General features: G+C 30.9%; 1 protein-coding gene across 1 annotated transcript; it reads left to right on the top strand.

Moving 5' to 3' along the window:
• Window positions 1-1,347: 1,347 nt before the first annotated feature.
• LOC148579910 (uncharacterized) lies at window positions 1,348-2,512 on the top strand. The gene is made up of 3 exons (XM_088491373.1): window positions 1,348-1,713; window positions 1,815-1,867; window positions 1,963-2,512. The coding sequence occupies exons 1-3, from the start codon at window positions 1,348-1,350 to the stop codon at window positions 2,510-2,512; spliced, it is 969 nt and encodes a 322-aa protein (XP_088347499.1).
• Window positions 2,513-10,680: the final 8,168 nt, after the last annotated feature.

The following is a 10,680-nucleotide window of genomic DNA, read 5'->3' as shown; positions in this document are numbered from 1 at the left end:
CAAGTTTGAAGCTCGTCACAGTCATTCAATCATTGAATCCTACTCGGAATACCACTAACAAGGTTTAGACTTTTCAGATTCTCTTGAATGCCGCCATCATTCTAGCTTATGCCACGAAGATCCCAATATCTCGGACTCGGTCCCCTGTATTGGTAATCTAAGAGATACTCGTTCAATCGAAGGTAGAACGGAAGTGGTTGTTAGGCACGCGTTCATAGGGAATGATGATGATTGTCACGTTCATCACATTCAGGTTGAAGTGCGAATGAATATCTTAGAAGCGAAATAAGATGAATTGAATGGAAAACAGTAGTACTTTGCATTAATCTTTGAGGAACAGCAGAGCTCTACACCTTAATCTATGGAATGCAGAAACTCTACCGTTGAAAATACATAGGTGATAATGGAGTTCATTGGTCTCGGCCCCAGAGGGGAACCGGAGTAACCAAGACTGTGAATACAATGATAAAAAGTTCTATTTATAATAAACTAGTCACTAGGGTTTACAGAAGTAAGTAATTGATGCATAAATCTACTTCTGGGGCCCACTTGGTGTGTGCTTGGGCTGAGCTTGAGTGTTGCACGTGTAGAGGTCCTTCTTGGAGTTGAACGCCACCTTTTGTGCCATTTTGGGCGTTGAACTCCACTTTGCAACTTGTTTCTGGCGCTGGACGCCAGAAATGGGCAGAGAGCTGGCGTTGAACGCCAGTTTGCGTCATCTAAACTTAGGCAAAGTATGGACTATTATACATTGCTGGAAAGCCCTGGATGTCTACTTTCCAACGCAATTGGAAGCGCGCCATTTCGAGTTCTGTAGCTCCAGAAAATTCACTTTGAGTGCAGGGAGGTCAGAATCCAACAGCATCAACAGTCCTTCTTCAACCTCTGAATCTGATTTTTGCTCAAGTCCCTCAATTTCAGCCAGAAAATACCTGAAATCACAGAAAAATACACAAACTCATAGTAAAGTCCAGAAATGTGAATTTAACATAAAAACTAATGAAAACATCCCTAAAAGTAACTAGATCCTACTAAAAATATACTAAAAACAATGTCAAAAAGCGTATAAATTATCCGCTCATCAGTTGTTCATAAAAAAAGGGGATTACCATTGATAAACACAAAGCGGATGCAATCTTAAATTTGCCTTCCCCTAAATCGAAGAAGGAAGTGCAATCCTTTCTTGGAAAAGTAAATTACCTTCGACAGTTTATATCAAACCTTTCTGGTCGAACTCGAATATTTGTACCCTTGGTGAAATTAAAAGATGAAACACAGTACAAGTGGACTGCAGAACATCAAAAAGCTTTCAAATCAGTCAAAGCTTATTTATCAACAGCACCAGTGATGGCAACTGTTCGTCTTCATGAGCCTTTAAAATTGCATATTGTTGTATCTATGAATACTATCGGATGTATGTTGGCTCAAGATATTGAGGAAGGACATGAGCTGGCTATTTATTATCTTAGTAGGGCATTAACTGATATAGAGACAAAGCATTCTTCTATCAAAAAATTGTGTCTGTCTCTTTACTATACTTGTACTAAGTTAAAATGTTATATGATTGCAAAAACTGTGAAAGTAGTTGCACAGACCAATTTGATAAAATACGTGTTATCTTATCCTATGCTAAGAGGACGATTAGGAAAATGGATGCTAGCTTTAACAGAGTTCGATCTGCAGTATGTGTCAGTCAAGGCTGTGAAAGGTCAGGTCATTGCAAAATTTCTGGTTGATCGACCGAACAATCTCAATGACTAGGGGACAAATATAGTCAATGTAGTGGCTGATTTTTGGAAATTGTATTTTGATAGTTCAAAACACAAGGATGGTGCTGGAATTGGGATCTTGATCATTTCTCCGGAAGGTGTTCTGTCAGAATTTCTTTTTGAAATATCCTTATTCGAATAATGTGGCTGAGTATGAGTCCTTGATACTAGGTCTTGAAATTCTAATTAATAGAGGGGCATTGGACGTTCAGATTTTTGGAGATTCCCAGTTGGTTTTGAAGCAATTATCCAAAGAATTCAAGTGCAATAATGAGAAATTACAAAAGTATTTATCAATAGTATGGAAGTTGTTAGTATCATTCCAACAAGTGTCTTTAGTTCATATTCCAAGGGTTCAAAACGAAATTGCTAATGAGTTAGCTCAAACTGTGTCTAGATATAAAATACTTCCTGAAACGTTGGAGAAATTGGCAAAAGTTCATCAAATCCTTGTACCCATCGAAGAAAGAAAGGCTTTGGTCTTAGATGAATGGGATGATGATGATTGGAGAAAGCCAATTGCTGAATATTTAAAGAATCCTAACATTGGGGTGGATCAAAAAATTAAATTAAAAGCAATGAATTTTGTGTTAATGGCTTATGAGTTGTACAAGAAAGGTATTGATGGTAGCCTTTCTAGATGTTTAAGTCAATCGGATAAAGATATTACTCTTAGAGAAGTTAATAAGGGTATATGTGGTGCCCTTCAAGCCAGAATGAAAATAAAGTGGGTACTTCGATGAGATCGTGTTTAATGGCCCTCCATGATTAAAGACTGCATCGATTATGCAAAAGCATGTAGAGAATGCCAACGACATGGGGTGATACACAGATCCCAGCTTCTGAATTACACTCAATTATAAAGTTATGGCCCTTTCGAGGTTGGGCTTTAGATCTGATTGGAATAATACATCCACCTTCGTCGAAGAATCATAAATTTATTTTGGTGGCAATTGAGTATTTTACAAAATGGGTTGAAGTTGTTCCTCTAATAGAGGCAGGTCAGAATGAAATCATTGATTTTATTGAGGAATACATAATCCATCGATTTGGAATTCTCGTGATATCTTTAATACAAATCCACTTATATCTTTAATACATAGTCCCCTGATCAGTACTTAATGTTTGAGGTATTCCAAATCAATGGATTATGTATTCCTCAATGAAATCAATGATTTCATTCTGACCTACCTCTATTAGAGGAACAGCTTCAACCCATATTGTAAAATAATCAATTGCCACTAAAATAAATTTATGATTCTTCGATGAAGGTGGATGTATTATTCCAATCAGATCTAAAGCCCAAACTCAAAAGGGCCATGGCTTTATAATTGAGTGCAATTCAGAAGTTGGGATCTGTTGTATCATCCCATGTCGTTGCCATTCTTGACATGCTTTGATTTGTATTCCGAGAATGCATATCGGATTAAAGATATCGATTCAGGAAGTATGATTAAGTCAATAAATGAAAAGTATTTGAAGTAATATCGATGCATGGAAGATGAAATTTAAATATATGAAGTACGAGTAGTAAAAAATAGTTTATAAAAATTAAAGTTTGGGAAAAAAAAGGTGCTAAAAGTTCTTTAAGTTCGAAACGAAGTTGAGCTCTTTCACTATCAAGAGTAGAATATGCCTCGACTTCATCATGTTCTTCATTTTGAGCCCTGTCGAACCTTCTATTGATTTCTTCTTGTTTAGTTTCCACTATGTAAAGCTCCTTGAAGAGTTCTTGTTTCTTTTGTTGTGCTACAGCATAGGCCCTACCAATTCAGCTTTTCTTTCTCGAATCCTAGCAAGCTCTTTTTCGAGTTCTTCCTCCCGTTTATCAAAATAAGCTTGAGTGCTAGCAGCCTAGGCGACTCTCAAGTCATATTCCTTGTATGACTTTTGTATCGATTGGAGAACAATGTTAACTTCTTTTGACTCTGTTTCGATTTTGGCCACCCTCTCCTTGGCTTCTTTTAACCTGTCTTCAATAATAGCGTAGTTATTCGAGACTTTTGTAAACTCTTTACTATAGAAGAAAATCAAGGAGGAACCTGGAATTCAAGAGAAGAACTTAAGATGTCAAACAACAGACCATTTAAATCAGGTTGTTCAACTCATTCGTTGGCCGTATGTGTCAATAGCCTCAAGATGGTGTTTAATTGTTCGAGAATTTTTTGGTTGAGACTTGCAAGAAGATTTGATGTGGGTAAATCTTTAGTAATTGGACTCGAGATGGGAATTTCTTCTTCTTGAGTAATTTTGGTTAAGACAGCCACCAATTTAGCCAGTTTGATATCTTGAGGTTCAGGGGATGTGACTGGAGCTTCTTTCAAAAGTTTGGGACCTTGTGAGGAAGAGTGGTCAGTTGGTTTTATTGGACTTGGTGTTTTTTTAGGAGGAAGTGTAATTTCTCTAGTCTCTCGAATAAGTGAATCGAGGGATTGTGCAATGGGAGACTTGAGGATCGAATCAGTATTGATAGGAGAAGGAGGATTATGAGTGTTTTCAGCATGGGGACTTGGAGGTTTTTCTTGGGTCAAATGCATCAAGTTTTGTTCTTCAATATTTGATGGAAGAATGACTTGGATGGGTTCAACCAAAATGACAGTTTGAGCAGAAGAATGAGATCCTTGTGGCTCTGGTATGGGTTGGTCTCCTTGCTTTTCTAGGTCGAGTGCAGGTGATGAGGAAGAAATGGATTGAGCAGTTCTTCTAGCCTTTGACGTAATAGAAATTTTCGTAAGTGAAATAATTTGAAATCGATAAAGGAAATTTAAATCATTAAAGTTGTACCTGAGTCAATTTTTTGCGTTGGAGATGTGGAAATGAAGAGGTTTCTGATGAGTCATCTGAGGCTGGTTCTTCATAAGATGAGGAAAAAATATTTGAATAAGATAGTTGGTGGCTTTCATTAGAAGAGTTGATTGAGTAGTTACCTTTACAGATTTTGAAGATTTTGTTGAAATCTTCTGGATTTTTTGTTTTGGCTGTTGAGGCTACACTGAGGCTTCTATTTTTCTCTTTGGAACTTTCTTGGTGAAGATTCAACAACTGGAAGAGTTTTAATCGAAGACTTTTTTATCTCAGCCAAGGTTTGATTGTATCGAGAGTAGTAATTATTCCACCACTCAATAAAAGACTTGGTGATGAAGGCACTATGAACATAAGCCAAATGAGAATAGTGGCTTCGATGTTCTTGGTTAACATCAAGACACCTTTGTATGTCCTTTCTCGATTTGAATGCGAAATGACAAAGAGCATTGTGTTTTCGAGGGACTGGTGAAGGAATAACTTGAGAAAAGCCCATTTGTCTTGCAACATAATAGGAGCATGAACAGTCACCTTAAATTTCTCTTTCTTGTATTGAGGTATTCCTATTGAAAATATCTAAACAGCGAGAAAATTTGCCCAAGTTGCACTTGCTATATCATTTTCATCATCATCATTCGAGAAGATGAGACATTCGAACCATGGTGGTCCACAGTTTTGACGTAGGAAAGGAGTGAATGTCATATCCTCGTTCTGGAAGCTTTCGCAAGAGTGAAACAATGAAAATACATCCCATAAGAGATCTTCAGTTGAAGTGGCATTTTCGCAATTTGGTTGAAAAGGGGCCAGACGAAACCTTCGATATGCTATTTCTCTTAAGCGTTGCCCCCATCTTGCTTCATGAATTTTTTGAAAACAGCATTCAGCCAAATTTGTAGAAGCCAGAGAGGACCACCCACATTGATTGAGGATTTGTTTTGAAGACAGTCAACTAAATACCTTAATTCATCATACAAGTGCCCTAAAATCAATTTGGCCAAGTTAAATTTATGACCTTCATGAAGAAGGGTGGCCAATGGAAGGAACAACTTCTGCATTTGAATACTTCTCGAGCAGAAAATAATTGCATTAAGCCAGTAGTACAAAAAAGCCACACTATCTTCATCGGTCATAGGATCGTTGTCGTGACCCATGTGGTGGCTGATGAAATTACTGTAGGAGTTCTTTTGAACTATCTGATAGGATCGAGTTGGTTTTGTATCGAGTGTTGTCTCAGGGTAGTTTATTGGAAGGCCAGTAATGACAGCAACATCGAATAGTGTTGGTCCCACCATTTCGTAAGGGAGATGAAAGTTATTGGTGGTTTGTTCCAGAAATTCACCATAGGCACAATCATCCAATGGTGTGTAGTAGGAGTGAAATGAGAGAGGCGCAGGAGGTCGTAAATACCTTGTGCCTTCCAAGCGGCACCTTTCGATGGTTCAAAGCGTTGATACCAGGCAAGGAAGTCAGCTCCTCGGGGAGTGATTTTTGGGTTGCTTCTAAAGGATTTTTTTATAGTCGATGAAGGGGGCAATGAAAAGGTTTTGCTTTATGGGTAAGTCTTTTTCTTCAGCATTGGGAAAGGCTTGGTCATTCTTTTTGGTATGCTCCAGGGTTTGCAAAGGTTCGACGAAATAGCAGGTTTCTTCATCGGCAGTGAAGGGGATAAGAATTCTTTTGTCTTTAGGTAAATTTTGAGGATCTTCAATAATAATATCATTGAATCAATTCAGAACTTGCAGAGCAGGTTGCTCTAAGCTTCCAATTATGGGGCATTTATCCTTGTCTTTAGCAGAAAGGGATTTTGGAACAAAGGGGGAGGCTATTGATGATTATGTGAAGTAAGTTTAAAAATAGAAGATTTGGGTTGCAGAAAGGAGAATTCGTATAGGAGAATTTAGAAGGATTAGTAAAAAGTAAAATTTGAGAAGTAAGGTAGAATTTAAAAGATAGAAGTATGACATTGGACGATGGTAAGAATTCCTTCAAATGGAAATTAAGGTGGTAAATGATTTCGCCGTTTCATATTTCTTATTTGTTTTCAAATTTTAAAATTTGAAAACTTCTTTGAGAAGGCAAAATTAAAGAAAGAGAAACGGATAGTAGTGGGGAACATGCAGTAGTGGGCGTGAGTTAATGAAGTTAATAAATTTCATTTACAAGAAAATTAATTAATTACAGTAATAAATTGGATGAAATAGGATTAAGTGTTTTGTTTTTTAGATGATATTGAAAAACATATTAATCCTAAGGGGCAAATTTGTTGGTCGAAATATTCTATTCTTCGAAAATATTAAGCTTGGAGAATAATAAATTTCTATTTCGAAGAATGAAGTACTACATCGAGACAGACTTATCGAAGAATGTGAAGTAATAGCCAATTGATATATTTAGTCAAGGAGCTGGTTAATGTGCTTAATTGAAGAATTCAAGTTTTGAAACAGTTACTTATGTTAGACAAAAGAAGCAAGAACAGTTACTTATGAATTAATATACGTGGAAGTTACATTTCAATCTGATTGATTGAAGGCTCTTATAAATAGGAGAAGACTCGAAGGAACAAGGGTTAGGACTTTGCTTCAGAAAAATACTCAAGTACACTCATATCCCAGCGACTTACTGAGTCTGCTTTTCAAGTTACTTTTCTGTAGGGTTCCTTCCATGTTTTTAATTTTCATTTACATTTTTCAGTAACCTTTTACTTTTCTTGACCTTTCAAGCAATGTTTAATTTCCTTATTCAATTTAACCTTTCATCACTTTGTTTTTGAATTCGAAGTCCTTTGATCTTATCGAAGGTGATTTACTACTTTATTTAAATTCAATGCAATTTCTTTCATTTCCAATCAATTTATTTTCAAAATCTATTTTATCTATCTTTCAAGTTTCCCTTTATTTTGTTTCATCGAAAAGGTTCTTTGATGCATCTAAAAAAAATTAGTACTCACAGAAGAATAGATTTTGCTTCCAAACCACTAAATATCGAACTACTTTCGATTTGATAAAAATCGACAAAACAAAACTTTATCTATTTTTTAAATAGTTTCATAATTATACTCATTTAAAATTTTACTGTAATTTATTGTAACAAAAGAAATTGTGTAAAATAAACTAATTTGTAGTTTTCCTTCTTCTTTTTAATTTTTTTCTTATATTGAGGATTCTTATATTCATGTTAATATTGAGAATAATACTACTACGTCCATGCACATATTTATTGGATAACTTCATCCTTGTTGAAGGAAACATTTACTTCACAACCATATTGTTTTTATTTTCTCAAATTTGGGTTTAGGGAATTAAAAGAACAAATTAAAAATAAAATATGAAATTGTAGCATATTTTAAATAGTAAAATTATATAATCTAATAAAAATTAATTTATTTATTTAAATTATAATAAAGAAAATTAAATCCCTCTCGTATTGTACGTTCACAAGTCACAACAGCCAATTCGGCGTTACAGCTTAGCAAGAAAGAAAGAAAGAAAGAAAGAAAGGATAGGGTCCTTGCATTGTTACGGTCAAACAATGATAAGTTATTTTAATGTGATAATATTCGAAACTGCTTTGTATCTGTCTTTTGATAAGTCAAGAATCACCTGCTTTTGGAACCAAGAGGGCCACTAAAGGTGGAATATAAATGCGTTCATGAAGATTCCAACACGTGTATTCTATATTATCTAATATCTACTCCTCTTTCAATATTTATGTTCATTTATTTTTTTTTATATATATTGATATTGATTAGTCCTGTGAAAGGATCGTTTGAGATCCAAGTTTTAATATATATATATATATATATATATATATAATAAAAATGATATCCTCATACACAAAAATTAATTATTAAATTATTTATTATACATTTTAATATTTGTATATAAATATAAATATTATTTGATGTATATTTATATTCAGATCTATATATATATATATATATATATATATATATATATATTAAAATTAATTATTAAAATTAAAAATAAAATATTATTTTAGTTTTTAATATTTAAATTAAGTCTTAATTTAATATTTAATATTTTAAATATTTTATTTTAATTCAAAAAATTTTTAAATTTTTTATTTCAATTTTAAAAAATTTTAAATGTATTTAATATTATCCTACAATTAAATTTGACACAAATAATTATTATATTAAAAAGTCAATAATATTTATTTAATTTCGATAAATAAATAAAATCAATCTACCAACGAACGTAAAAAATTTTTCTTTGAAAGTTTTGGTTATTTTTTAGCACACTAAAAAATATATGATTTAATAATAACATTGTTAACATTCATGTTATTCATTTTATTAATTATTTATATTAAATTTAATAATAATTTAATATTAAATTTATTTAAATTTTTTTGAGATAGAAATAAAATGTTTAAAATGTTAAAAATCTAATTAAAATTTAACACAAACATTAAATACTAAAAGAATAATTTATTCTAAAATTAATTATTAATATAAAATATATATTAAATAAAAAAATATATATTAAAATTAATTAAATAATATATATTTATACATAAATATATAATAATAATTTTATAATAATTAATTTTAATATATATATTACTTTTATTTTATATTTTAGCGTTTTATACCTATGACATGACTGATTAAATGTAAGGAATTGTTTTTCGATGATTGATACAATAGTATGATTGAGCTGAAATCGAGTAATTTTAATTAGTAATAGACAAAAATACATTACTTTAGATGTATACTAGTATTTTTATTCCTAATAATATTATGAGAATATAAATTTTTTTAAATTATATTAATTTATTTTATATTATAAATTATGATACAAAAAAATTTATGAAATCAAATAATTTTTACAAAAAAGTTATAGAGAACAAAAATTTTTGTTGGCTAAAAAGACTAAAATCTCCTTGGATAAAAATAAATAAATAATAAGATTTTTAGTTATTATTTTTATAGTAAAGAGTTTAATTTTTTATTAATAATTAATTTTAATATTTTTATCTAAAATTTAAAATAATTTAACGCATATATTTTTATATTTGATTATGTGTTAAGTCTGTTGTACAAATAAAAATAATTAATTTTTATACTTGTTATTTAAAAATAATATTTTTCTCTCTTTGTATATAGAAATATAATTAGATATTAGCATAAAAAATTTATATTGATTGTTATAAAATTAACTCAAAATTAATTTCTTTTAAATAATTGAATCTTGATTCTAACTTTTAATCACAACATTAGTATTCTCTCCAAATTATATATAATAAATATTTGAAAGAAGAAAAATAAAAATATAAATTCGAAAGATAAGCAGTGAAAATTTAAAATTAAATAAAAAACTAAAAAAATATGTATATAATAATAATATATTTTATTTGAATTATATTATTTTATTAATTTTATTTTTTGTAGAATAAAAAGGCAAAGAATCATAGAGAATGAGAGAAAAGAGAGAGAAAGATAAAGGAAAAGAATGAGAGAGGAAATTTATTAATTTTAAAAGAAAAATTATTTTAATTGTAATGAAAAAATATCTGGCTACATATTTTGATTTGTCAAACTATTAATATAAAATATTAATTATATATAGTGGGAAGGGTAGAGAGAAATAAAAAAAGAAAGAGAGGGAGATGAGAGAAAATAAGAATGGATTTTATTAATTTTAGAGAGAAATATTTTCTCTTAATTTTAATAAGAAAATGTCATGTAACACATTTTGGTTATTACATTAGTTAGTAATATATAATATATAATGTAGCTATATTTTAATTTTAATTTTAATATTTTAATTTTAATTTTAATTTTAATGCAATTAGAGAATATCATGTTGTATATTTTGATTATCAAATTTGTAATTAGTCATTGATAATGATATAAAAGAGATAGAGTGAGTGAAAGAATAAGAAATATAGAAAAAAGGGAGGGAGGAAGGAAGAACTTTTAAAATTTTGAAAGGAAAGATTTGATTTCAAATGCAATAAAGAAGTGACATATGACATATTTTAGTTATAAAATTAGTAATATATAATATATATATATAATTGATGTTTTAGTTGAACAAAAGTATTCTTTAAACACTAAAATTTTATTAGTCATTGATAATTATAT

The sequence above is a fragment of the Arachis ipaensis genome, chromosome B10, assembly GCF_059453495.1.
Source record: "Arachis ipaensis isolate K30076 ecotype BB chromosome B10, ASM5945349v1, whole genome shotgun sequence".
Lineage (NCBI taxonomy): Eukaryota > Viridiplantae > Streptophyta > Magnoliopsida > Fabales > Fabaceae > Arachis > Arachis ipaensis.
The sequence above is the reverse complement of the archived record's forward strand: the minus strand, read 5'-3'. Positions and strand labels throughout refer to the sequence as shown.

What these genes read in the sequence shown, in the direction of transcription:
- LOC148579910 (XM_088491373.1), top strand. Translation starts at nt 1,348, where the DNA reads ATGGCAACTGTTCGTCTTCATGAGCCTTTAAAATTGCATATTGTTGTA. An exon ending in TCAAGGCTGTGAAAGGTCAG is followed by an intron (nt 1,714 to 1,814) that starts GTCATTGCAAAA and finishes GTATTTTGATAG; the next exon opens with TTCAAAACACAAGGATGGTG. An exon ending in CTTGATCATTTCTCCGGAAG is followed by an intron (nt 1,868 to 1,962) that starts GTGTTCTGTCAG and finishes TCTAATTAATAG; the next exon opens with AGGGGCATTGGACGTTCAGA.